Source organism: Canis lupus, chromosome 2, assembly GCF_011100685.1.
Source record: "Canis lupus familiaris isolate Mischka breed German Shepherd chromosome 2, alternate assembly UU_Cfam_GSD_1.0, whole genome shotgun sequence".
In the NCBI taxonomy this organism is placed as follows: Eukaryota; Metazoa; Chordata; class Mammalia; order Carnivora; family Canidae; genus Canis; species Canis lupus.
In genome coordinates, this window is record NC_049223.1 from 17207728 (window position 1) to 17233172 (window position 25445).

Consider the following 25445-nt stretch of genomic DNA (forward strand, 5'->3'; position numbering starts at 1 on the left):
TATATATTATATATATATATATATAGAGTCAAAAGTTCACAGATTTTCACACAGAGGATCAGTGCCCCCCCTAAGCTCCACATTACTCAAGGGACAATTGTATTAGTGTTGATTTTCTGATTGGCTGGGTTGTACAGTAGCTATGTGGAATGTACTGACCTGCAGGATATAGGGGCCACAGGAATTGGGCACAATTTAACAATTTACTTTCAAACCATTCTGGAGGGAAAAGGTCGTTTTCTCTATTTTTTCGTTTCTCTAATTTTAATACTCTTCTCAAAAAGTAAATAAAAAAAAAGAAAAGATAAAAAACCTTAGGCAAATCTTTTTCACCATGAGGAAAGAGCTATGAATAATAAGTATTTAAAATTAAAATTATACACAGGTTTTATGGCACTATAAAAATTGAAATACATACAAGCATTGTTGATAGCTTTAGCAGCAGTATATCAAAATGATGTGTGTCTAAATCCATATGTCTAGTAATAAAACAGAAAATACAAAAAAAAAAACCCTACCAATTACCAGCCCCAAAACATTATCAACAATTTGGTCCGATCTACTTGGGCAGATTGGAGCCTGTAAAACTCAATAATGCTGGTTTCCATGTACAAAATATGCTTAAAAGTTAATCAGATGCCAAGAAACATAGCTTAAAATAATATATAAACTTTCATTACACACGATATAACAAAATTTCCTTTAATAAAGATTTTTTGTACATCAGATATTTACTGGGAAACAATTAAAATGTTATATTAAACATCTAGGTAATAAACTTTTACTATATATCTTTCAGATCATATACTTTCTATTCAAAATCTCTACATATTCTCGTGATGCTTGCAGTACTGGATCTTGATTTACATTTGATTCGTCAGTAGGTCCTAAAGGAGAAGATCTACAGAATCCTGATTCGCAATCACGAGCAACTGAAAAAGAGAAAGAATAATATTCTTTATCTGAAATACTTTGTAGTTAACTAGAAGTTAGTAAAAAAAGTTGGAATCTTCTGAGTGTTAAAAGGATGAAAAATATGTACATATAACTACAATATAAAATACAAGATTACTATTAAATCCAGTTTGCTCACGATTGCCCATTGAATTAATTACTACTGTGGATAAACACTAGAGCTTCTGGTTTTCTCATTACAAGATGAGATTGCAAGCTGATGACACAGTCCACCCCTGAACAATCATATACTATCAACTGAAAAATCAAACAGGCAATATCTAGAGTCAAATATACCATGACAGGTTTAAAACAAGACATTATAAGAAGGGACATCCTGGTTTTCTATCAATATTGTCTGCTTTTCGGTGGAGGGAATAGGAAGGCTGATACCTGAAAGATTACTCTCTGCAAAGCAGCAGAGTAGGGTAATGGCGACAGAGAAGGCTCACCAATGTGGCAAGAACCAAATTGATTTGGGTGCTTATATTCCATGCTAAGAAACCTGGAATTTTACCCAATGGCAAAACCAGTGGCTGGAGATTGAAATGTCACCTGTCAAGGGACAGCTATATGAACTATATAATTGCTTAACTAAGTATTACTAAGACAAGTCTGGTCTGTTTGGTCTTCTACCACTAGCAGAAACAAGAATTTGAGAACGCCCACATTTTCAGATTGACAGTTCCATAGCGATGGCACAAGTGAAGGAAGATTACAGCCAAAAGTGCTAACAGGCAAACAGGCTGCAGATGTTTAAAAAAGGTATGAAACACGATGACCAAATGAGGAATAAGTCTCTTATTCATTATGTTTATGTTTTGCATTTTTATTAGATATATCTAGACAAAATTTTAACAAGGGGAAGGGATGCCAGTTACTATTTGTGGTTTATTTCATAAATTAATGACCATCTAAATTCGTACATTTGGCAACATACCTTCTTTTAGATCTCTGATTATATTGTCTTTCCATTCCTGCAGCATCTGAAATAAGTTAAACGTTACTTACAATGTTCAAGTTAAACAAGAGACATTATTGTAGGAATTTTATTTTGCTTATGAAACGTGGTCTGGAAATGATACTTTTAGAGAGTAAAAGCTACAATTTGCTTAAATAGAAAGATAATCACATAAATAAAATAAATCCCTAGTTATTTTAATCTGGATAACTGAGAAGAAACCTATAATGCTGTTTAGAGGAGTCTAATAAAAAGTACAATTAATATTGATTAATCGAATATACAGAATTTCTGGAAGAAGAGGACGATGGTGGAGGAGTAGGAGACCCTAGTTTTGTCTGGTGTCTGGGATTCAGCTACATAGGTATCAAATCATTCTGAACACCTGTGGACTCAGACAGAGATCCAAGAAAAGAATTGTTGCAATTCTACAAATAGAACAGCGACTGCTTTCTGCAAGGTAGGAGGTGTGGAGAAATGAATCAGAGGCATGTATCAGAAGATTAAACCAGGGGGGCAGGGAGCCTCTGGAAGCCAGAAGGCAAGTCCTGGTAAGTGATATAGCAGCAGAGTGCACAACCAGAACTTTTAAGAGGTCTGTTCCAGTGAGGACATCCCTGTCTGAAAGATGCTCAGGTGGCAACGGGGGGCAGCATCCTAAGTGGGACGGACAGTGTGGTCTCAGGATCCCTGGGGGGGGGGGGGGGGGGGGGGGCGGGGTCACAGAAGGAATGGGGGCAGCGCCTGAGTATGGTGGTTGCCAAGGCATTTGAGTGGGGAAGCCAGTTGCAATCAGTGAGCCCAGGAGTGGGCATTCAGCTCAGTGTTGCCATAAACCCCACACCGACGAACAGTCAGGTGACCACTTTCCAAGCAGGGGTCCAACAAGTGGCAAAACTGGGCAAGACCTCCTCCTTCCCCCTGGAGGCACAGTGTGAATGGGGGCTACAGGGGTCTGCAAAGTTTGGAAAATCGAAAGGGGGTCTGTGCTTGAGATAAAAATGCTTGGTCACAGGCTGGGTGAATACAGAGTGCAGACAGAAACCAGGGAGACACAGTAGGGAGTGAGATCTTTCAATTCCAGGGCTGGAAATTAGGAGGCCACCATTTTCATTCTCAACCTCTAAAGCTGCCCAGAAAGCCTTCAGGGAACAAAATCCACAGAGAGCAATCTGGAGCTGCTTACCTGGCCTGGCCCCCAGGCAAGGGTGCTGCAATCCCACCCTAAGCAAAGACACCTAAGAATCAGTGCAACAGGCCTCTCCCTCAGGAGGTCAGCAACAACATCCTGCTAAGACCAACTTTACTCATCATACAGAGCTGCAGAACTCCAGTGCTAGGGGCAAACAGTATATAGAACTCATGGCTATTTCTCATGACTCCTTAGTCTTTCTATTTTAATTTTCTTTTTGCTTTCAACCAATTTCTTCACTTATCAACTCTTACAATTTACCTTTTTACACTTGCATTCAATCCTTTCACTGCTCTTAATATTATTCCTGTATATATTGAAGTTTTTCTTTCTGTACCATTTCGGGAAGTAGTTCCTTCTAAGAAATAGACTAAAATACAACCAGAATCTACTATACTGCTCTATTCTCTTCATCTGTCTGATTATAATATTTTTAAAATCTATCTTAATTTTCATATTTACAGTTACATTCTATCCTTTCATTGCATTTAATTTTATTTTTGCATATAATGAAGTTTTTCATTCTTTACAATTTTGGGATGTAGTTTCTTCTAACAAACAGACCAAAATATACTTACGATATAGTATATTGCTCTGTTCTGTTCAACTGGCTGATAATATCATTTTTATTTTGACTTTTAATTTCCATTTTTACACTTACATGCTAGACTTTCCTTGTATTTAATTTTATTTTTGTATATATACAAGGTTTCCTCTTAACCATTTGGGGATGCAATTTCCTAACAAAAAGACCAAAATTCACATAGTATCGGTGTACTGCTCTGCTCTCTTGATCTCTCTAATTCTATTATCTCCTTTGTTAACCTTTAAATTGGCTTCGGGTCTCTTCTGATTTGTTTAGCATGTATTTATCTGGGGTCATTCTTGATATTTTTCTATTCTGTTCTCTCACTCATCTCTTCTTCTCTGGACAGAATGACAAGATGGAAAAACTCACCGCCACAAAGAGAACAAGAGGTAGTACTGACTGCCTGGAACCTAATCAGCATGGATAGAAGGAAGAGGCTGGAGCGAGAGTTCAGAACAATGACCATCAAGATAATAGCTGGGCTTAAAAGACACACAGAGGACACTAGAGAATGCCTTTCTGGAGAAATAAAACAACTGATATCTAATCAAGTTGAGATAAAAAAAGGGAAATCTTGGGATCCCTGGGTGGCGCAGCGGTTTGGCGCCTGCCTTTGGCCCAGGGCGCGGTCCTGGAGACCCGGGATCGAGTCCCACGTCGGGCTTCCGGTGCATGGAGCCTGCTTCTCCCTCTGCCTGTGTCTCTGCCCCTCTCTCTCTCTCTCTCTCTCTCTCTCTGTGACTATCATAAATAAGTAAAAATTAAAAAAAAAAAAAAAAAGGGAAATCTTAGTGAGATGCAATAAAAAATGAAGGTTCTAACTGCTAGGATAAATGAGGCTTCACAGAGAAGTAGTGATATAGAAGACAAAACAATGGAGAATAAAGAAGCTGAGGAAAAGCAAGAGAAACAACCACTGGACGATGAGAGGAGAATTTGAGAGATGAGTCGTACCACACAGCAAAACAATGTTAGAATAATGGGGATCCCAGAAAAAGAGGGGAAGGAGGGGGCAGAAGGCATATTTGAGCAAATCATAGCAGAGATCTTCCCTCATCTGGGGAAAGAAACAGGCACTCAAGTGCCAGGAGGCACAGAGGACCTTCCTCAAAATCAATAAAAAACATGTCAATATCTCCATATAATAGCAAAGCTTGCAAATTTCAGACACAAAGAGAAAATCCTGAAAGCAGCTTGGAACATGAGGCCCTGAACCAAGAAGGAGAGAAATATTCAACTGGCAGCGGATCTATCCAAAGAGACCTAGCAGGCCAGAGAGAGCTGGCATGATATACTCAGGGTGCTCAATGAGAAGAATCTACAGCCAAGAATTTTATCCAGCAAGGCTCTCATTCAAAATACAAGGGGAGATAAAAAGCTTCCAGCACAAACAGAAACTAAAAGAATTTGTGATCACTAAAACAGCCTTGCAAGAAGTGGTAAAGGGGAAACTTTAAGCAAACAGAGAGCCCAAAAGTAACACAGACCAGAACATGGACTTTACACATAATACAATGGCACTACATTCATATCTTTCAATCATTACTCTGAATGTAAACAAGTCAAATGCCCCAACCAAAACACACAGGGTATGACAGTAGATAAAAAAAAGCAAGACCCATTGATATGCTCTCTGAAAGAGACTCATTTTAGACACAAAGACAACTTCACATTGAAGGTGAGGGAGTGGAAAACCATTTATCATACTAAAGGACATGAAAAAAAACTGGAGTGGCAATATTTATATCAAACAAATTGGATTTTGTTTTATTTTTTTAAGATTTTATTTATTTATTCATGAGAGACACACAGAGAGCGAAAGGCAGAGGCACAGGCAGCGGGAGAAGCAGGCTCCGTGCGGGGAGCCTGATGTGGGACTAGATCATGACCTGAGCCGAAGGCACATGCTCAACCACTGAGCCACCTGGTCATCCCACAAATTGGATTTTAAACCAAAGACTGAATTAAGAGAAGAAGAAACAACAACAAATGATGAAGAAACTCACTATGCCATAATTAAAGGGTCTATCCAAAAATAAAATTGGACAATGATAAGTTTTAATGTGTCTAAATTGGGAGCAGCCAACTATATAAACCAATTTTCTGTTAAGATTTCATTTATTTATTTATTTGACACACACAGAGAGAGAGAACACAGGCAGTGGCAGCAAGAAAGAGAGAAGCAGACTCCCCACTGAGCAGGCAGCCTGATCAGGGCTTGATCCCAGGACCTTGAGAACATGACCTGAGCTAAAGGCAGAGCCTTAACCGACTGAGCCACCCAGGCCACCTTATAAAGCAATTAATAACAAAAATAAAGGAACACATGGATAGTCATATAATAATAGTAGGTACTTTAACACAACACTCACTGTAATGGCCAGATCATATAAGCAGATGATCCACTAGGACGCAAGGGCTCTGAATGACACATTGCACAAAATGGACTTCACAGATAACTTCAGAGCACTCCATCCTATGACAACAGAATACACATTCTTCTTGGGTGCACATGGAACAAACATTCTGCACAACAGATCACATACTCAGTCACAAATCAGCTCTCAACTGGTACCAAAAGACTGGAATCATTCCCTGCATACTTTCAAACCACAATGCTTTGAAACTGGAACTCAATCTTGACAGGAAATTTGGAAAGAATTCAAATACACAGAGGATAAAGAATCCAACTGGGGCACTAAGGCACATTTTAAAACCTCATAGAAACAAATGAAAATGGAAACACAACTGCACAAAACATTTGGGATGCAGCAAAGGTCATCGAAAGAGGATAGTATATAGCAATGCAAGCCTTTCTCAAGAAATGAGAAAGGTCCTAAATACACAACCTAACCCTACACCTAAAGGAGCTGGAAAAGAACAGAATATTAAAGCCTAAAACCAGCAGGAGAAGAAAATTCATAAAGATCAGAGCAGAAATCAATGAAATAGAAACCAAAGGAACAGCAGAACACATCAATGAAGTCAGGAGCTGGTTCTTTGACAGAATTAATAAGATCGATAAACCCCTGGCCAGACATATCAAAAAGAGAACGGATCCAATAAATTAGGCAATCTAGAAGAAATGGACGCATTCCTGGAAAGCCACAAACTACCAAAACTGGAACAGGAAGAAACAGAAAACATGAACAGGCCAATAACCAGGGAGGAAATTGAAGCAGTCATCAAAAACCTCCCAAGACACAAGGGCCAGGGCCAGATGGCTTCCCAGGGGAATTCTATCAAACGTTTAAAGAAGAAACCATACCTATTCTACTAAAGCTGTTTGGAAAGATAGAAAGAGATGGAGTACTTCCAAATTTGTTCTATGAGGCCAGCATCACCTTAATTCCAAAACCAAAGACCCCACCAAAAAGGAGAATTACAGACCAATATCCCTGATGAACATGGATGCAAAAATTCTCAACAAAATACTAGCCAATTGGATCCAACAGTACATTAAGAAAATTATTCACCATGACCAAGTAGGATTTATCCCCAGGACACAAGGCTCGTTCAACACTCGTAAAACAATCAAGTTGATTTATCATATCAGCAAGTGAAAAACCAAGAACCATATGATCCTCTCATTAGATGCAGAGAAAGCATTTGACAAAATACAGCATCCATTCCTGATCAAAACTCTTCAAAGTGTAGGGATAGAGGGAACATTCCTCGACATCTTAAAAGCCATCTATGAAAAGCCCACAGCAAATATCATTCTCAATGGGGAAGCACTGGGAGCCTTTCCCCTAAGATCAGGAACAAGACAGGGATGTCCACTCTCACCACTGCTATTCAAGATAGTACTGGAAGTCCTAGCCTCAGCAATCAGACAACAAAAAGACATTAAAGGCATTCAAATTGGCAAAGAAGAAGTCAAACTCTCCCTCTTCGCCGATGACATGATACTCTACATAGAAAACCCAAAAGCCTCCACCCCAAGATTGATAGAACTCATACAGCAATTTGGCAGCGTGGCAGGATACAAAATCAATGCCCGGAAATCAATGGCATTTCTATACACTAACAATGAGACTGAAGAAAGAGAAATTAAGGAGTCAATCCCATTTACAATTGCACCCAAAAGCATAAGATACCTAGGAATAAACCTAACCAAAGACGTAAAGGACCTATACCCTAAAAACTATAGATCACTTCTGAAAGAAATTGAGGAAGACACAAAGAGATGGAAAAATATTCCGTGCTCATGGATTGGCAGAATTAATATTGTGAAAATGTCAATGTTACCCAGGGTAATTTACACGTTTAATGCAATCCCTAACCAAATACCATGGACTTTCTTCAGAGAGCTACAACAAATTATTTTAAGATTTGTGTGGAATCAGAAAAGACCCCGAATAGCCAGGGGAATTTTAAAAAAGAAAACCATATCTGGGGAAATAAGATCATGAATGAAAGAAGACAGATCACGAGCAGCACCAGAGAAATACAGACAACTATAAGAACACATTCTGAGCAACTATATGCCAACAAAGTAAGCAATCTGGAAGAAATGGATCCCTTCCTATAAAAACTGAAACAGGAAGACACAGGAAACCTGAACAGACCCATAACCAGCAAGGAAATGGGAGCAGTCATCAAATATCTGCCAACAACCAAGAGTCCAGGACCAGGTGGCTTCCCAGGAGAATTCTACCACACATTCCAGGGAGAATTAATCTATTCTTCAGAGCTGTTTATAAAAATTAGTAATGGAAGGGAAACCTTCCAGTGTTCTCTGTGAGGCCAGCATTACTCTGATCGCAAAACCAGACCAAGACCCCACCCAAAAGGAGAATTACACTCCAATATCCCTGATGAACATGGATGCCAAAATTCTCACCAAGACACTGGCTGGGAGGATTCAACAGTACATTAAAGGACGATTCACCATGTCCAAGTGGGTTTAATGCCTGGGCTGCAAGGGTGATTCGCCATCTGCAGATGAATCAATGTGATACACTACAGTAATAAACGAAAGGATAAGAACCATAGGATCCTCTCAAGAGATGCCGAAAAAGCAGTTGACAAAGTGCAACACCCTTTCCGGATCAATACTCTTCGCAGTGCGGGGGGGGGGGGGGGGGGGGGGGAGCCTATCTCAATATCATAAAAGCCATCTACGAAAAGCCCACACCCGATGCCATTCTTAATGGGGAAAAACTGAGAGCTTTGCCGCTAAGGTCAGGAACACGACAGGGAAGTCCACTCTCTGGACAACCAGTGTTGTTCGACATAGCCTCAGCATTTAGACAACAAAAAGAAATAAAAAGGCGTCTGAATCAGAAAAGAACTCAAACTCTCACTTTTCTCAGAGGACATGATATCCTATGTGGAAAACCCAAAAGACTCCACCCCAACATTGCTAGGACCCTTTCCTGAATTCAGCAAAGCAGCAGGATAGGAAATCCATGCACAGAAATCAGTTGCATTTCTATACACTAACAATGAGATGGAAGAAAGAGAAACTGAGGAGTCGATTCCATTGACCATTGCACCAAACACCATAAGATGCCTAGGAATAAACCCACCCAGAGAGACAAAGGATCTGTACTCTGAAGATGACAGGACATTCTGGAAAGAAATTGAGAAAGGTGTAAAGAACTGGAAATACATTCCATGCTCATGGATTGAAAGAATTAAATATTGTTAAAATGTTTATGCTAGCTCCATCAATCTATATATTTAATGCAATCTCTATCAAAATACTACCAACTTCTTTTCATACAGCTTGAGTAAATAACGGTAAGATTTGTTTGGAACCTTAGAAGACCCCGAATAGCCAAACATATGTTGATAGAGGTAGCCATAGCTGGTGGTATTACAAGCCGGACTTCAAGCTCTATTGTAAAGCTGTGATCAACAAGACAGTATGGTACTGGCACAAAAGCAGACATGTCGATCAATGGCCCAGAAGAGAAAACCCAGAAGTGGACCCTCAACTCTATGGTCCACTCCTCTTCAACAATACTGGAAAGAAAACCCAATGGAGACAAAGTGGTCTCTTCAACAAATGGTGTGGGAAATCAGACCACCACATGTAGAAGAATAAAACTGGACCATTTTCTTATGCCATACACAAAAATAGAGTCAAAATGGATGAAACACCCAAATGTGAGATAGGAATCCATCAAAATCCTAGAGGAAAACACAGCCAGCAACCTCTGTGACCTCGGCTGCAGCAACTTCTTGCTAGAACATGTCACCAGATGCCAAAATGACCTACTGGGACTTCATCAAGATAAAAAGCTTTTGCTCAGCAAGGAAACAGTTGACAAAACCAAAAGACAACTGACAGAATGGGAGAAGGTGTTTGCAAATGCCTTATCAGATAAAAGGCTGGTATGCAAAGTCTATAAAGGGCTAATTAAAGTCAACACCCAAAGAAAGATAACCCAATGAAGAAATGGGAAGAAATGAAAGGACATGTCTCCAAAGAAGACATACATATGGCCAACAGACACATGAAAACATGCTCAACATAAGCTGGCACCAGAGAAATAGAAATCAAAACCACGGTGAGTTTCCCCCTCACTCCTTTCATAATGGCCAAAATGAGCAATTCTGGAAATGACGGATGTTGGCGGGAATGCAGAGAAAGGGGGATCCTCTTATGATGTTGGTGAGAATACAACCTGGTGCAGCTCCTCTGGAAATCAGTACCGGAGGTTCCTCAAAAAGTTGAAAAAGGAGCTACCTATGCAAAACCCAGCAATTGCGCTAGAAGGTATGAATCCCAAAGATCACTTTGGTCGGGATCCAAAGGGGCACCTGCACCCATATGTTTATACCAGTAATATCCTCAATAGCCAACCTGAGAGATATGGATGTTCTTTGAAAGAGGTATGCATAAAGAAGATGTGATGTAGATATAAATAAATAAGTAATCATATTTATTTATTAGACAGAGAGAGAGAGGGAGGGAGAGAGAGAACAGAATATTACTCAGCCAATAAATAATTAAATCTTTGGACCTTTGGGTGGCTCGGCGGCTGAGAGTAGGCCTTTGGCTCCGGGCATGATATATATATCATAACATTATAAGCTAGTTAATTGAATTTAAATAAAAAATAGTAAAGAAACCAATGGAGCTAGGAATGTGAAATAAAAGAATATACATAACTTCTGAAGGATCCTATTGTTACAAAATTGTAAACAAGAGTCATTTTACACTTTAATAGTTTGTGATTTTCAGAAAAAGTGCCCTTTATGAGAGTTTAATCAGTTGTTTAATAAATTATTCCTCCGAATGAGCTTTCCACTTTTGCACTTTTAGAAAAACAAAATCTTAAGGTATGTTGTATGCTCTATTTTTCAGCACAGACTCTTAAATACATAAAACAATGGAAGTGGGACTACATAAAGTCATGTGGAATTTCTCCTGGTAATATTGAGTAAAACTATTTTGTTATCTATATGATGACTGATGTACTTCTTTTCATGTGAACACAGAGATTTCAGAAAATCTGCTTTAGGAAAGGAAAAAATATAAGCTAGCACCAGTTTTCCAACTTAGTTTCGCATTGATAAGTTTCTAGAATTAGAAACAAGGAAAAGAAATTTTAACTGTAACTTTGTTTCCTTTCTATGAATTAGGACCAATTTTTGAAACACCTGACTTACTATAGTTATTATCTACTTAATTATGAAATATTTAGGAATATTTCAGACTACAGTTGACCTTTGAGCAACACAGTGGTTAGGTGCACTTACCCCCGTGCAGTCAAAACTCTGTATAATTTCTGATTCTCCCAAAATTTAATTACTAATAGCCTACTGGTGATGGGAAGCCTTACCAATAACACAGTCCATTAACACATGGTTTGTACATTACATGTGTTATAGAATATATTCTTAAAATAAAGTAAGCTAGACAAAAAAAGGTTATTGAGAAAAACATAAGAGAAAATACAGTACAACACAACAGCCAAGAAAGTCCATGTGTAGGCAAACTAGACCTGCAGCTTCAATTCCATGTTGGTCAAGGATCAAATGTGCATTACAAATATTCCCATCTAGAATGCTCTTATTTCTTATAAAAGGTATCCTCTCATTGAATTCCCAAAATAGGGTCTAAATACGGTACTAAGTGGTGCCTAGGTGGCCCAGTCACTTAAGTGCCTGCCTTCATTTCCTTAAGGAACGATCAAAGTAATATAATGATCTTTTCGCCAAAAGTCTTTTCCTAAATACTTGCTTCTGTGACCCTGGTTTATTTCCAGGTGAGAATTGAGTTAGATGGTAGAAATAGCTTGCAATCCATTAATAAAGAGAACATATTTGCAATTTTATTTATACTTTTCCATTTATCAAAAACATAAGAGGGTAAGAAAATTATACACATAAAAACAACGTATCAGCAAATTTTAATTCGAAGACTCATTAATTAGAAGGATTTTCTCATAACAGTTTGTTTCCAAACTACCAATCATAGAAATCTAAGGTTCCATTGGGGATACTGTAGGATTGAGGGACAAAAGTCTACAGCTGTAGTCTCATCTCTCTTTTAGCTACACAGCTCCACTGGTCTCGGTTTTGTATAATACAGTTTAATGCAAAAACAGAAACAAACAAAAAAACAAAACAAAACAAAAACAAATTAAGTTCCATTCTTTGAAAAAAAATATTGTTTTCCAAAAAGTAGTCACTAATTTAGTCAAAGTCCCTAATTTTACATAAGAGACAAGAAGGCCTCAGAAAGATTGCAGTTTGCCTCAGGTCAAAAGACCAAAGAGTTGCAGGCCAGGAATGTGCTTTAGGTCCTTCTGAGCTGAGAGTTTTTATGCCAGTTACTTCATCATCTTCAGGAAAAATACCTACATTTTTAACTATAACTGACTGAAAATGAACACATAAAAGTTTGTCATGTGGCTCAATAACGACTAGGCATGAGGCACAAAACACCTTTCTAATTAAATTATAAATTTTAAAGTCTAAAGTGTAATTTAAATTATAAATTTTAATGTTTTATGAATAAAAATACAGCAATGGAAATGATCTTTACTCCTATTGGGAACAGTTAATAGACTGCATTTATAAGTACAAATTTTTTAAACCACAAGACACGGAACTTGAAGGAGAAAATCTTTAGTTGAACTAAAGAGGCTGAAATGGAGGAAACTCTTCCTGGAAAGAATTATTCTTTTCCTCCAGATAAAACTTAGTTTACCAAAATCAATCAATAAATGAGTTAAAAAAAAAAACAAAAACAAATGAGTTATCTATGCTGTGGATTATTAAACACAAAACAGACTTCTCTTTACCACCTAGTATGCTCTGTCCAACCTCTCATCATTATAGAGTTGGTATGTACAAAAGACAGGACTAACTTTAATTTAAATCCAGTCAGAAGTTAGAGGTAAACCATCATTACCCACAAGTGGATTTATCTCTACCTCCCTCACAGCAGGAAGGGAGATTTGCCTAATGAGTGAATTGGGGAGAAGGCACTAGGCAGTGCTTAGGAGATTCCAAATCTCTTTTTTGAAAAGATGTGCTCAGCCACCTACCCCACCACAGCTCCAATGAGAGAAATGACCAGACAATACTTTGAAAAATGTTTCTTCTTGCTTGACTTTATAACTAACAATCATTGTTCAAAGCAACATATTTTGAAGAGGGAAAAGTTGGAAAGAACAATTTTAGAAACAAACAGAGAAAGTCAGACAAAACGAAGAGACAGAGGAGTATGTTCTAAATGAAAGAACAAGGCCACGAGATAGAACCTCAGAAAAACAACGAAATGAAACAGAGATAAGGAGTCAGCCTGATAAAGAGTTCAAAGTAATGGTCACAGAGATGCTCAGCAAACTTGGAAGAATGGACGGATTCAGTGAGAACTTCAACAAAGAGAAAATATACAAAAGAACCAATGAGGGCTGAAGAATACAATAACTGAAATGAAAAATACACCAGACACAATCGACAGCAGATTAAAAGATGTGAAGAACAGATCAGCAATCTGCAAGAAAGGGTAGTAAAAATCATCCAAGCTGAAAAGCAAAAAGAAGAAATAATTTGAAAATTTAGGGATCCCTGGATGGCGCAGCGGTTTGGCGCCTGCCTTTGGCCCAGGGCGTGATCCTGGAGACCCGGGATCGAATCCCACGTCGGGCTCCCAGTGCATGGAGTCTGCTTCTCCCTCTGCCTGTGTCTCTGCCTCTCTCTCTCTCTCTGTGACTATCATAAATAAATAAATGCCTTAAAAATTAAAAAAAAAAAGAAAAATTAAGATACAGGGACCTCTGGAATAGCATCAAGTATAATAAAACTCACATTAGAGAGGTCCCAGAAAAAGAAGAGAGAAAAGGGTGAAGAACTTATTTGAAGAAAGAATACCTAAAAACTTCCCTAACCTGGGGAAGAAAACAGGCCTCCAGGCCCAGGAAGCATTGCCAGTCCCAAATAAAAGGAACCCAAAGAGTTTCACACCAAGACACATAATAACAAGTCAAAAATGAAAGAGAAAAGGAGAATCTTAAAAGCAGAAAAAAAAAGAAAAGAAAAGAAAAGAAAGGAAAAGCAATTAGTTATATCAAAGCGAACCACTACAGGGATATCAGTGGATTTTTCAGCCGAAACTGTGGCATGCACTCTGGAAAACTGTGTGGAGGTTCCTCAAAGAGTTAAAAATAGACCTGCCCTAGACCCAGCAATTGCACTGCTGGGGATTTACCTCAAAGATACAGATGCAGTGAAACGGCAGGACACCTGCACCCCGATGTTTCTAGCGGCAATGTCCCCAATAGCCAAAGTGTGGAAGGAGCCTCGGTGCCCATCGAAAGATGAATGGATAAAGAAGATGTGGTCTATGTATACAATGGAATATTACTCAGCCATTAGAAACGACAAATACCCACCATTTGCTTCAACGTGGAGGGACCTCAAGGGTATTGTGCTGAGTGAAATAAGTCCATCGGAGAAGGACAGACATTATAATGGTCTCATTCATTTGGGGAATATAAAATTTAGTGAAAGGGAATAAAGGGAGAGAAAATGAGTGAAAATATCGCTGAGGGTGACAAAACATGAGAGACACCTAACTCTGGCAAATGAACAAGGTGTAGTGTAAGGGGAGGTGGGCGGGGGGTTGGGGTGACTGGGTGATAGGCACTGAGCGGGGCACTTGGGATGAGCACTGGGTGTTATGCTAAATGTTGGCAAATTGAACTCCAATAAAAATCAGAGAAGGACAAACATTATATGGTCTCATTCATTTGGGGAATATAAATAATAGTGAAAGGGAATGGAAGGGAAGGGAGAAGAAATGGGTAGGAAATATCAGAAAGGGAGACAGAACGTGAAGACTCCTAACTCTGGGAAATGAACTAGGGGTGGTGGAAGGGGAGGAGGGCAGGGGATGGGGGTGAATGGGTGATGGGCACTGAGGGGGGCACTTGATGGGATAGGCACTGGGTGTTATTCTGTATGTTGGTAAATTGAACACCAATAAAAAATAAATTTATCATATAAAAAGAAAGTTAAAAAAAAAAGATAAGAAATTGTCGCATATTTTCCAAGTGCTAAGAGGAAAAAACCTAGGATATTTTTGGCAGGTTTATAATTCAGAACTGAAAGAAAGATAAAGAGTTTCCCACACAAAACTTAAAGAAGTTCATCACCACTAAATAGGTCTTATAAGAGATGTTAAAAGGACTTCTTTAATCAGAAAAGGCCAGGGTACCTGGAAGGCTGTCAGTGAAGAGTCTCCCAGGACCCTGGGATCAAGCTCTGCAAGGGACTCCCTGTTCCCTGCTCAGAGAGGAGCCTGCTTCTCCCTCTCCCTTGCCCCTCCCTCCCCTTCACTTGTGTTCTCACTCACTCTGCTCTCAAAGAAAGAAAGAAAGAAAGACCATAACTAGAAATAAGAAAATAATGAGACAGTTTTATCGTAAAAACAAACATACAGTAAAGGTAATAGACCAATCATTTTTATAAAGCCAGTATGAGGGTTACAAGACAAAAGGAATAATATCAATTATATCTACAGTAACTAGTTAAGGGATACACAAAATACAAAGGTGTAAACTATGACATCAAATTTATAAAACAAGGAGGGGCAAGATGGCGGAAGAGTAGGGTCCCCAAATCACCTGTCTCCACCAAATTACCTAGAAAACCTTCAAATTATCCTGAAAATCTATGAATTCGGCCTGAGAATTAAAGAGAGAACACCTGGAATCCTACAGTGAGAAGAGTTCGCGCTTCTATCAAGGTAGGAAGATGGGAAAAAAGAAATAAAGAAACAAAGGCCTCCAAGGGGGAGGGGCCCCGCGAGGAGCCGGGCTGAGGCCGGGGCGAGTGTCCCCAGGACAGGAGAGCCCCGTCCCGGGGAAGCAGGAGCTGCACCGACCTTCCCGGGCAGAAAGGGGTTCGTGGGGAGTTGGAGCAGGACCCAGAAGGGCGAGGATGCCCTCGGGCTCCCTGGGACAGTAACAGAGCAACTGCGCGCCCAGAAGAGTGCGCCGAGCTCCCTAAGGGCTGCAGCGCGCACGGCGGGACCCTGGCGGACCCGGAGCAGCTCGGAGGGGCTTGGGCAGAGGAAGAGGCTCCGTGCGGAGGGGGCTGCGCGATTCCAGGAGCAGCTGGGGGGGGGGGGGGGGGAGGCTCGGGCGGCGGCTCCGCGGAGGGGGTTGCGCGGCCCGGAGCGCGAATCCAACAGCTCAGGCCGGGAGCACAGGGCGCCGGGACACAGCCCAGGATCCGGCCTCCCCCGGAACAGGCAGAGGCCAGGAGGGCCCAGGACAGCAAGGACGCTCCTGCCCCAGCTGAGCAGATCAGCGGCCCCGCCCCGGAGCCTCCAGGCCCTGCAGACGGAGAGCTCCGGAGTTCCTGCGGGGGCTGATTCTAGGTTTCCAGAGCTGGCCCCGCCACTAGGGCTGTTGCTCCTGGGGCCTCACAGGGTAAACAACCCCCACTGAGCCCTGCACCAGGCAGGGGCACAGCAGCTCCCCCAACTGCTAACACCTGAAAATCATCACAGCAGGCCCCTCCCCCAGAAGACCAGCTAGACTGACTGACAACTTCCAGGGGAAGTCAAGGGACTTAAAGTACACAGAATCAGAAGATACTCCCCCGTGGTTCTTTTTTTTGTTTGTTTTTTTTTGCTTTTTGATTTGTTTCCTTCCCCCACCCCCCTTTTTTCTCCTTTCTTTCTTTTTCTTTCTCTTTTTCTTCTTTTTTTTTTCGTTTTTTTTTGTTCCTTTTTTTCTCTTTCTCTTTTCTTTCCTTCTTTCTCTCCTCTCTTTGACTCCTTTTCCCAATACAACTTGCTTTTGGCCACTCTGCACTGAGAAAAATGACTAGAAGAAAAACCTCACCTCAAAAGAAAGAATCAGAAGCAGTCCTCTCTCCCACAGAGTTACAAAATCTGGATTACAATTCAATGTCAGAAAGCCAATTCAGAAGCACTATTATACAGCTACTGGTGGCTCTAGAAAAAAGCATAAAGGACTCAAGAGATTTCATGACTGCAGAATTTAGAGCTAATCAGGCAGAAATTAAAAATCAATTGAATGAGATGCAATCCAAACTAGAAGTCCTAACAACGAGGGTTAACGAGGTGGAAGAACGAGTGAGTGACATAGAAGACCAGTTGATAGCAAAGAGGGAAACTGAGGAAAAAAGAGACAAACAATTAAAAGACCATGAAGATAGATTAAGGGAAATAAACGACAGCTTGAGGAAGAAAAACCTACGTTTAATTGGTGTTCCTGAGGGTGCCGAAAGGGACAGAGGGCCAGAATATGTATTTGAACAAATTCTAGCTGAAAACTTTCCTAATCTGGGAAGGGAAACAGGCATTCAGATCCAGGAAATAGAGAGATCCCCCCCTAAAATCAATAAAAACCGTTCAACACCTCGACATTTAATAGTGAAGCTTGCAAATTCCAAAGATAAAGAGAAGATCCTTAAAGCAGCAAGAGACAAGAAATCCCTGACTTTTATGGGGAGGAGTATTAGGGTAACAGCAGACCTCTCCAGAGACCTGCCAGGCCAGAAAGGGCTGGCAGGATATATTCAGGGTCCTAAATGAGAAGAACATGCAACCAAGAATACTTTATCCAGCAAGGCTCTCATTCAAAATGGAAGGAGAGATAAAGAGCTTCCAAGACAGGCAGCAACTAAAAGAATATGTGACCTCCAAACCAGCTCTGCAAGAAATTTTAAGGGCGACTCTTAAAATTCCCCTTTAAGAAGAAGTTCAGTGGAACATTCCACAAAAACAAGGACTGAATAGTTATCATGATGACACTAAATTCATATCTCTCAATAGTAACTCTGAATGTGAACGGGCTTAATGACCCCATCAAAAGGCGCAGGGTTTCAGACTGGATAAAAAAGCAGGACCCATCGATTTGCTGTCTACAAGAGACTCATTTTAGACAGAAGGACACCTACAGCCTGAAAATAAAAGGTTGGAGAACCATTTAACATTCGAATGGTCCCCAAAAGAAAGCAGGGGTAGCCATCCTTATATCAGATAAACTAAAATTTACCCCAAAGACTGTAGTGAGAGATGAAGAGGGACACTATATCATACTTAAAGGATCTATTCAACAAGAGGACTTAACAATCCTCAATATATATGCCCCGAATGTGGGAGCTGCCAAATATATAAATCAATTATTAACCAAAGTGAAGAAATACTTAGATAATAATACACTTATACTTGGTGACTTCAATCTAGCTCTTTCTATACTCGATAGGTCTGCTAAGCACAACATCTCCAAAGAAACGAGAGCTTTAAATGATACACTGGACCACATGGATTTCACAGATATCTACAGAACTTTACATCCAAACTCAACTGAATACACATTCTTCTCAAGTGCACATGGAGGGATCCCTGGGTGGCGCCACGGTTTGGCGCCTGCCTTTGGCCCAGGGCGCGATCCTGGAGACCCCGGATCGAATCCCATGTCGGGCTCTCGGTGCACGGAGCCTGCTTCTCCCTCTGCCTGTGTCTCTGCCTCTCTCTCTCCCTCTGTTACTATCATAAATAAATAAAAATTAAAAAAAAAAAAAACTATCAAGTGCACATGGAAATTTCTCCAGAATAGACCACATATTGGGCCACAAATCGGGTCTGAACCGATACCAAAAGATTGGGATCTTCCCCTGCATATTCTCAGACCATAATGCCTTGAAATTAGAACTAAATCACAACAAGAAGTTTGGAAGGACCTCAAACACGCGGAGGTTAAGGACCATCCTGCTAAAAGATGAAAGGGTCAACCAGGAAATTAAGGGAGAATTTAAAAGATTGATGGAAACTAATGAGAATGAAGATACAACCATCCAAAATCTTTGGGATGCAGCAAAAGCAGTCCTAAGGGGGAAATACATCGCAATACAAGCATCCATTCAAAAACTGGAAAGACCTCAAATACAAAAGCTAACCTTACACATAAAGGAGGTAGAGAAAAAACAGCAAATAGATCCTACACCCAAGAGAAGAAGGGAGTTAATAAAGATTCGAGCAGAACTCAACGAAATCGAGACCAGAAGAACTGTGGAACAGATCAACAAAACCAGGAGTTGGTTCTTTGAAAGAATTAACAAGATAGATAAACCATTAGCCAGCCTTATTAAAAAGAAGAGAGAGAAGACTCAAATTAATAAAATCATGAATGAGAAAGGAGAGATCACTACCAACACCAAGGAAATACAAACGATTTTAAAAACATATTATGAACAGCTATACGCCAATAAATTAGGCAATCTAGGAGAAATGGATGCATTCCTGGAAAGCCACAAACTACCAAAACTGGAACAGGAAGAAACAGAAAACCTTAACAGGCCAATAACCAGGGAGGAAATTGAAGCAGTCATCAAAAACCTCCCAAGACACAAGAGTCCAGGGCCAGACGGCTTCCCAGGGGAATTTTATCAAACGTTTAAAGAAGAAACCACACCTATTCTCCTAAAGCTGTTTGGAAAGATAGAAAGAGATGGAGTACTTCCAAATTCGTTCTACGAGGCCAGCATCACCTTAATTCCAAAACCAGACAAAGACCCCACCAAAAAGGAGAATTACAGACCAATACCCTGATGAACATGGATGCAAAAATTCTCAACAAGATACTGGCCAATAGGATCCAAGAGTACATTAAGAAAATTATTCACCATGACCAAGTAGGATTTATCCCTGGGACACAAGGCTGGTTCAACACCCGTAAAACAATCAATGTGATTCATCATATCAGCAAGAGAAAAACCAAGAACCATATGATCCTCTCATTAGATGCAGAGAAAGCATTTGACAAAATACAGCATCCATTCCTGATCAAAACTCTTCAGAGTGTAGGGATAGAGGGAATATTCCTCGACATCTTAAAAGCCATCTATGAAAAGCCCACAGCAAATATCATTCTCAATGGGGAAGCACTGGGAGCCTTTCCCCTAAGATCAGGAACAAGACAGGGATGTCCATTCTCACCACTGCTATTCAACATAGTACTGGAAGTCCAGGCCTCAGCAATCAGACAACAAAAAGACATTAAAAGCATTCAAATTGGCAAAGAAGAAGTCAAACTCTCCCTCTTCGCCGATGACATGATACTCTACATGGAAAACCCAAGATTGCTAGAACTCATACAGCAATTTGGTAGCGTGGCAGGATACAAAATCAATGCCCAGAAATCAGTGGCATTTCTATACACTAACTATATAACTAATGAGACTGAAGAAAGAGAAATTAAGGAGTCAATCCCATTTACAATTGCACCCAAAAGCATAAGATACCTAGGAATAAACATAATAAAAATGTAAAGGATCTATACCCTCAAAACTATAGAACACTTCTGAAAGAAACTGAGGAAGACACAAAGAGATGGAAAAATACTCCATGCTCATGGATTGGCAGAATTAATATTGTGAAAATGTCAATGTTACCCAGGGCAATATCCACGTTTAATGCAATCCCTATCAAAATACCATGGACTTTCTTCAGAGAGTTAGAACAAATTATTTTAAGATTTGTGTGGAATCAGAAAAGACCCCGAACAGCCAGGGGAATTTTAAAAAAGATAACCATATCTGGGGGCATCACAATGCCAGATTTCAGGTTGTACTACAAAGCTGTGGTCATCAAGACAGTGTGGTACTGGCACAAAAACAGACACATAGTTCAGTGGAACAGAATAGAGAATCCAGAAGTGGACCCTGAACTTTATGGTCAACTAATATTCGATAAAGGAGGAAAGACTATCCATTGGAAGAAAGACAGTCTCTTCAATAAATGGTGCTGGGAAAATTGGACATCCACATGCAGAAGAATGAAACTAGACCACTCTCTTGCACCATACACAAAGATAAACTCAAAATGGATGAAAGATCTAAATGTGAGACAAGATTCCATCAAAATCCTAGAGGACAACACAGGCAACACCCTTTTTGAACTCGGCCATAGTAACTTCTTGCAAGATACATCCACGAAGGCAAAAGAAACAAAAGCAAAAATGAACTATTGGGACTTCATCAAGATAAGAAGCTTTTGCACAGCAAAGGATACAGTCAACAAAACTAAAAGACAACCTACAGAATGGGAGAAGATATTTGCAAATGACATATCAGATAAAGGGCTAGTTTCCAAGATCTATAAAGAACTTATTAAACTCAACACCAAAGAAACAAACAATCCAATCATGAAATGGGCAAAAGACATGAACAGAAATCTCACAGAGGAAGACATAGACATGGCCAACATGCACATGAGAAAATGCTCCGCATCACTTGCCATCAGGGAAATAGAAATCAAAACCACAATGAGATACAACCTCACACCAGTGATAATGGGGAAAATTAACAAGGCAGGAAACAACAAATGTTGGAGAGGATGCGGAGAAAAGGGAAACCTCTTACACTGTTGGTGGGAATGTGAAGTGGTGCAGCCACTCTGGAAAACTGTGTGGAGGTTCCTCAAACAGTTAAAAATAGACCTGCCCTACGACCCAGCAATTGCACTGTTGGGGATTTACCCCAAAGATACAAATGCAATGAAATGCCAGGACACCTGCACCCCGATGTTTATAGCAGCAATGGCCACGATAGCCAAACCGTGGAAGGAGCCTCGGTGTCCAACGAAAGATGAATGGATAAAGAAGATGTGGTTTACGTATACAATGGAATATTACTCAGCCATTGGAAATGACAAATACCCACCATTTGCTTCAACGTGGATGGAACTGGAGGGTATTATGCTGAGTGAAGTAAGTCAGTCGGAGAAGGACAAACATTATACGTTCTCATTCATTTGGGGAATATAAATAATAGTGAAAGGGAATATAAGGGAAGGGGGAAGAAATGTGTGGGAAATATCAGAAAGGGAGACAGAACGTAAAGACTGCTAACTCTGGGAAACGAACTAGGGGTGGTAGAAGGGGAGGAGGGCGGGGGGTGGGAGTGAATGGGTGACGGGCACTGGGGGTTATTCTGTATGATAGTAAATTGAACACCAATAAAAAATAAATTTAAAAAAATTTATAAAACAAGGCAGGGTGTAAAAATGCAGTGTTTTTAAAATCTGTTTGAACTGAAGTAACCATCAACTTAAAAGAGATTGCTATACATACACAGGATGTTATATATGAACTTCATGGTAATCACAAACCAAATATTTATAACGGATACACAAAAGGAAGAAAAGCATCCAAACATAATACTAAAAGTCATCGAATCAGAAGAGAATAGAGCAAGAAAACAAGGAAGTCAAATGAAAGAACAAGACTAAGGCTTCATTTAACATGAGTCTATGCTACATTTTTCTACATTAATAAAACCATGAGGGATCCCTGGGTGGCGCAGCGGTTTGGCGCCTGCCTTTGGCCCAGGGCGCGATCCTGGAGATCCGGGATCGAATCCCACATCAGGCTCCCGGTGCATGGAGCCTGCTTCTCCCTCTGCCTATGTCTCTGCCTCTCTCTCTCTCTGTGACTATCATAAATAAATAAAAATTAAAAAAAAAAAAAAACTTAATAAAACCATGAATATACTATCAAAATCATAAGCCTATGTGCATTGATTGAAATGAGTATTTTAACAACAATGATACACAATGGAAATGGGTTGTTATTAAAGGCTCCCTATCACTGCCATCTTAGTCATCAATCATTCAAGTGATGGAATCAAGGTAAATATATGTGAATTTCATTTGAAATATCCAATTATTTGTGGGGTGCCTGGGTGGCTCAGTCAGTTAAGTGTCAGAATCTTGATTTTGGCCCAGGTCATGATCTTAGGGTCATGAGATCCGGCTCCACTTTGAGCATGGAGCCTGCCTAAGAGTCTCTCTTCTCTGTTTCCCATTGCCCTTTACCACCTGCTTGCTTTCCTTCATTTTCTCTCTCTCTCTCTCTCAAAAAAAAAAAAAAAAGAAAAAAATCAAATATTTCTTTGACTTATTTAGAAAATCTCTACAGTTGCTCAGCAAGCCATTTTATAAAAATTGAAATAGAAGTAATATAAGTTAAAAAAGGTGTTATAAGAAAGCAATTAGGGATGTGCTCTCATGTAAGAAAATGCCAAAACTTACAACATTTTTTAAACTGTTTTATTTATTCATTCATAAAAAGTACAGAGAGAGAAGCACAGACATAGGCAGAGGAAGAAGCAGGCTCCCTATGGGGATCCTGTTGCGTGACTCAATCCCAGGACCCCTTGGATCATGACCTGAGCCAAAGGCAGATACATGCTAAACCACTCAGTCATACGGGTGCCCCCAAAACATAGAACTATCAATTTAGTGTTACAAGTTTATTTAATTCATAAAAAGGACTTACCGTGGAATCGTTAAAATAATAAATATCCCTACATGGTTAAGTGTTTGGATTCTAATCGTTCACTTATGCATAGGGGTGGAAAATTGGGTTACAGCAAACTTTATTTTATTTTATTTTATTTTATTTTTTTTTACAGCAAACTTTAAACATATTATAAACTATTGCTAATCAGAGAATAAGTCAAAGCATCTAAGTGTATTTTGGGTTAGTAGGTAATAATATTTACTTTCCAAAATCCAATTTAACATAGCTTTTCAAGGAAATGGGTCTGTTTGGGGGTGCCTTGGGAACTCAGTTGGTTAAGCATCCAACTCTTGATTCCAGCTCAGATCATCATCTCGGAGTCATGGGATCAAGCCCTGAGTCAGGCTCCACACTCAGTGGGGAGCCTGCTTGAGATTCTCCCCCTCCCTCTACCTCTCTCCCCACTCGTGGGCACACTCTCTTCTCTCTCAGATACATAAAATCTTTAAAAAATAAGAAGATAAAATGTGTCAGTTTAGTTGTATTTATTGAATAAAGTTAATAATAGGTATCTCTTGACAATAAGAGCTCCAGGAGCTTAAAAAAAATACCATAAAATTTCTGTCCCATTTCCTTATTAGCACAAACCAGTATAACTTTTACTTAATGAGTATTATTCAGTTAACTCAGAATTTCACCAAATTAAAAACAAAAATTTTATTGGAAATCTGAAACTCAAGAAAAGAAAGATAATATAACTAACCTTGATCAAGTGAGTTTGAATGCTGCTAACTGAAGTCTGCGGCCTTGAGGTAGGAATCATTACATTTTCTCTTGGAGTAACATTTCTATCCAGCAGTAAACTACTAGTCAAATTTCCAACATAAGGCCCTTCCAAGACTGGTCCTATAGTAAGAGTGCTGTGGAAAGGTCTGTTCTGCTGTCTCTCCACCAGATATTTGGTAGTGATATCTGCCGGCCTCTCATTAGTCCTGTGAAGATTACACAAGTGCTTAGTATTTTATTTCTACCCAAATCATTCCTGCATGACCTGCATTTTTTTAAGTTTCCATAATAGCAAACAGAATGTGCCAGTAAACAGTGTTTTAACACTGAAAATGTGACAGAGCAGAGCTACTATATATATTTATAGGTTTAAAATTATTCCAAAGGAGTGTATATGATTCCAGGGATAACTAACAAGAAATTCAAATTAGGGGAGGGAAAGAAATGGCTGACAGTGATGTACATGGATTGACAGGTAATACTTGCTACCTTCTGGAATGGCTGTAATTACAAGATTCTGGAGAATGCCATTACACATATTTGTATTTAGTAAACCAGTTCAGAACATAAAAATAAACCATCCCTCAAAGACATTTTCAAGGATGTGCTTTCACCACTCTTGTACATTTTACTCATTGCTTCAGAGAAATTGAGGGTTTCGCACCGAGGAATACCTCAGACCAACAACGTCTAGGGGCCAGGTAGATGGCAGAGCAGTGATCAGAAGGACCGAAACAGCTCCAGAGGCAATTAGCTGATAACACACTTACCAAGGCCCTGGAAGTAGAATCTGCCCTTTTTGTCTTCCACACACCCCCTCATGCCCACCATGATGCTATTTTTAACCACGTTGGGATTTATACTGCCTTTCACCCCAGTGTGAATCTTTCTCTGTTTCACATGTATACTTTTATATAAAGTAGAAAACCTACAAAGGTTTCCCCCACCCTCAGGCTCTCTAGTAATAATACCAAAGACACAATCAAGAAAGTTAATTTACCAACCTGCCAGGATGTATAGTATTGGCACCTGATCTTTTGGGTTAAAGGTGTAATCTTCCAAAAATGAACTCATTAATATTTCTATTTAGGGTAATTCTGACAAAAAATTTTATAGTAATATGCTGTCTAAATACCCACTATTTGCTTCGACGTGGATGGAACTGGAGGGGAGGGTATTATGCTGAGTGAAATAAATCAATCGGAAAAGGACAAA

At 39.8% G+C, this 25445-nt stretch overlaps 1 protein-coding gene across 1 annotated transcript; it reads right to left on the reverse strand.

Annotated features, from left to right (window-relative positions):
* Positions 1-676: 676 nt before the first annotated feature.
* Positions 677-25061, reverse strand: LOC119869234 (ankyrin repeat domain-containing protein 26-like). Its single transcript, XM_038532069.1, has 4 exons — positions 25045-25061; positions 24208-24436; positions 1895-1940; positions 677-932 (listed from the first exon to the last, which is right to left on the reverse strand). The coding sequence occupies exons 1-4, from the start codon at positions 25059-25061 to the stop codon at positions 796-798; spliced, it is 429 nt and encodes a 142-aa protein (XP_038387997.1). The 3' UTR covers positions 677-795.
* Between the last annotated feature and the right edge of the window lie 384 nt (positions 25062-25445).

What these genes read in the sequence shown, in the direction of transcription:
- LOC119869234 (XM_038532069.1), bottom strand. An exon ending in TTCAAACTCACTTGATCAAG is followed by an intron (nt 1,941 to 24,207) that starts GTTAGTTATATT and finishes AACTTATTTCAG; the next exon opens with ATGCTGCAGGAATGGAAAGA. An exon ending in AATCAGAGATCTAAAAGAAG is followed by an intron (nt 933 to 1,894) that starts GTATGTTGCCAA and finishes TCTCTTTTTCAG; the next exon opens with TTGCTCGTGATTGCGAATCA.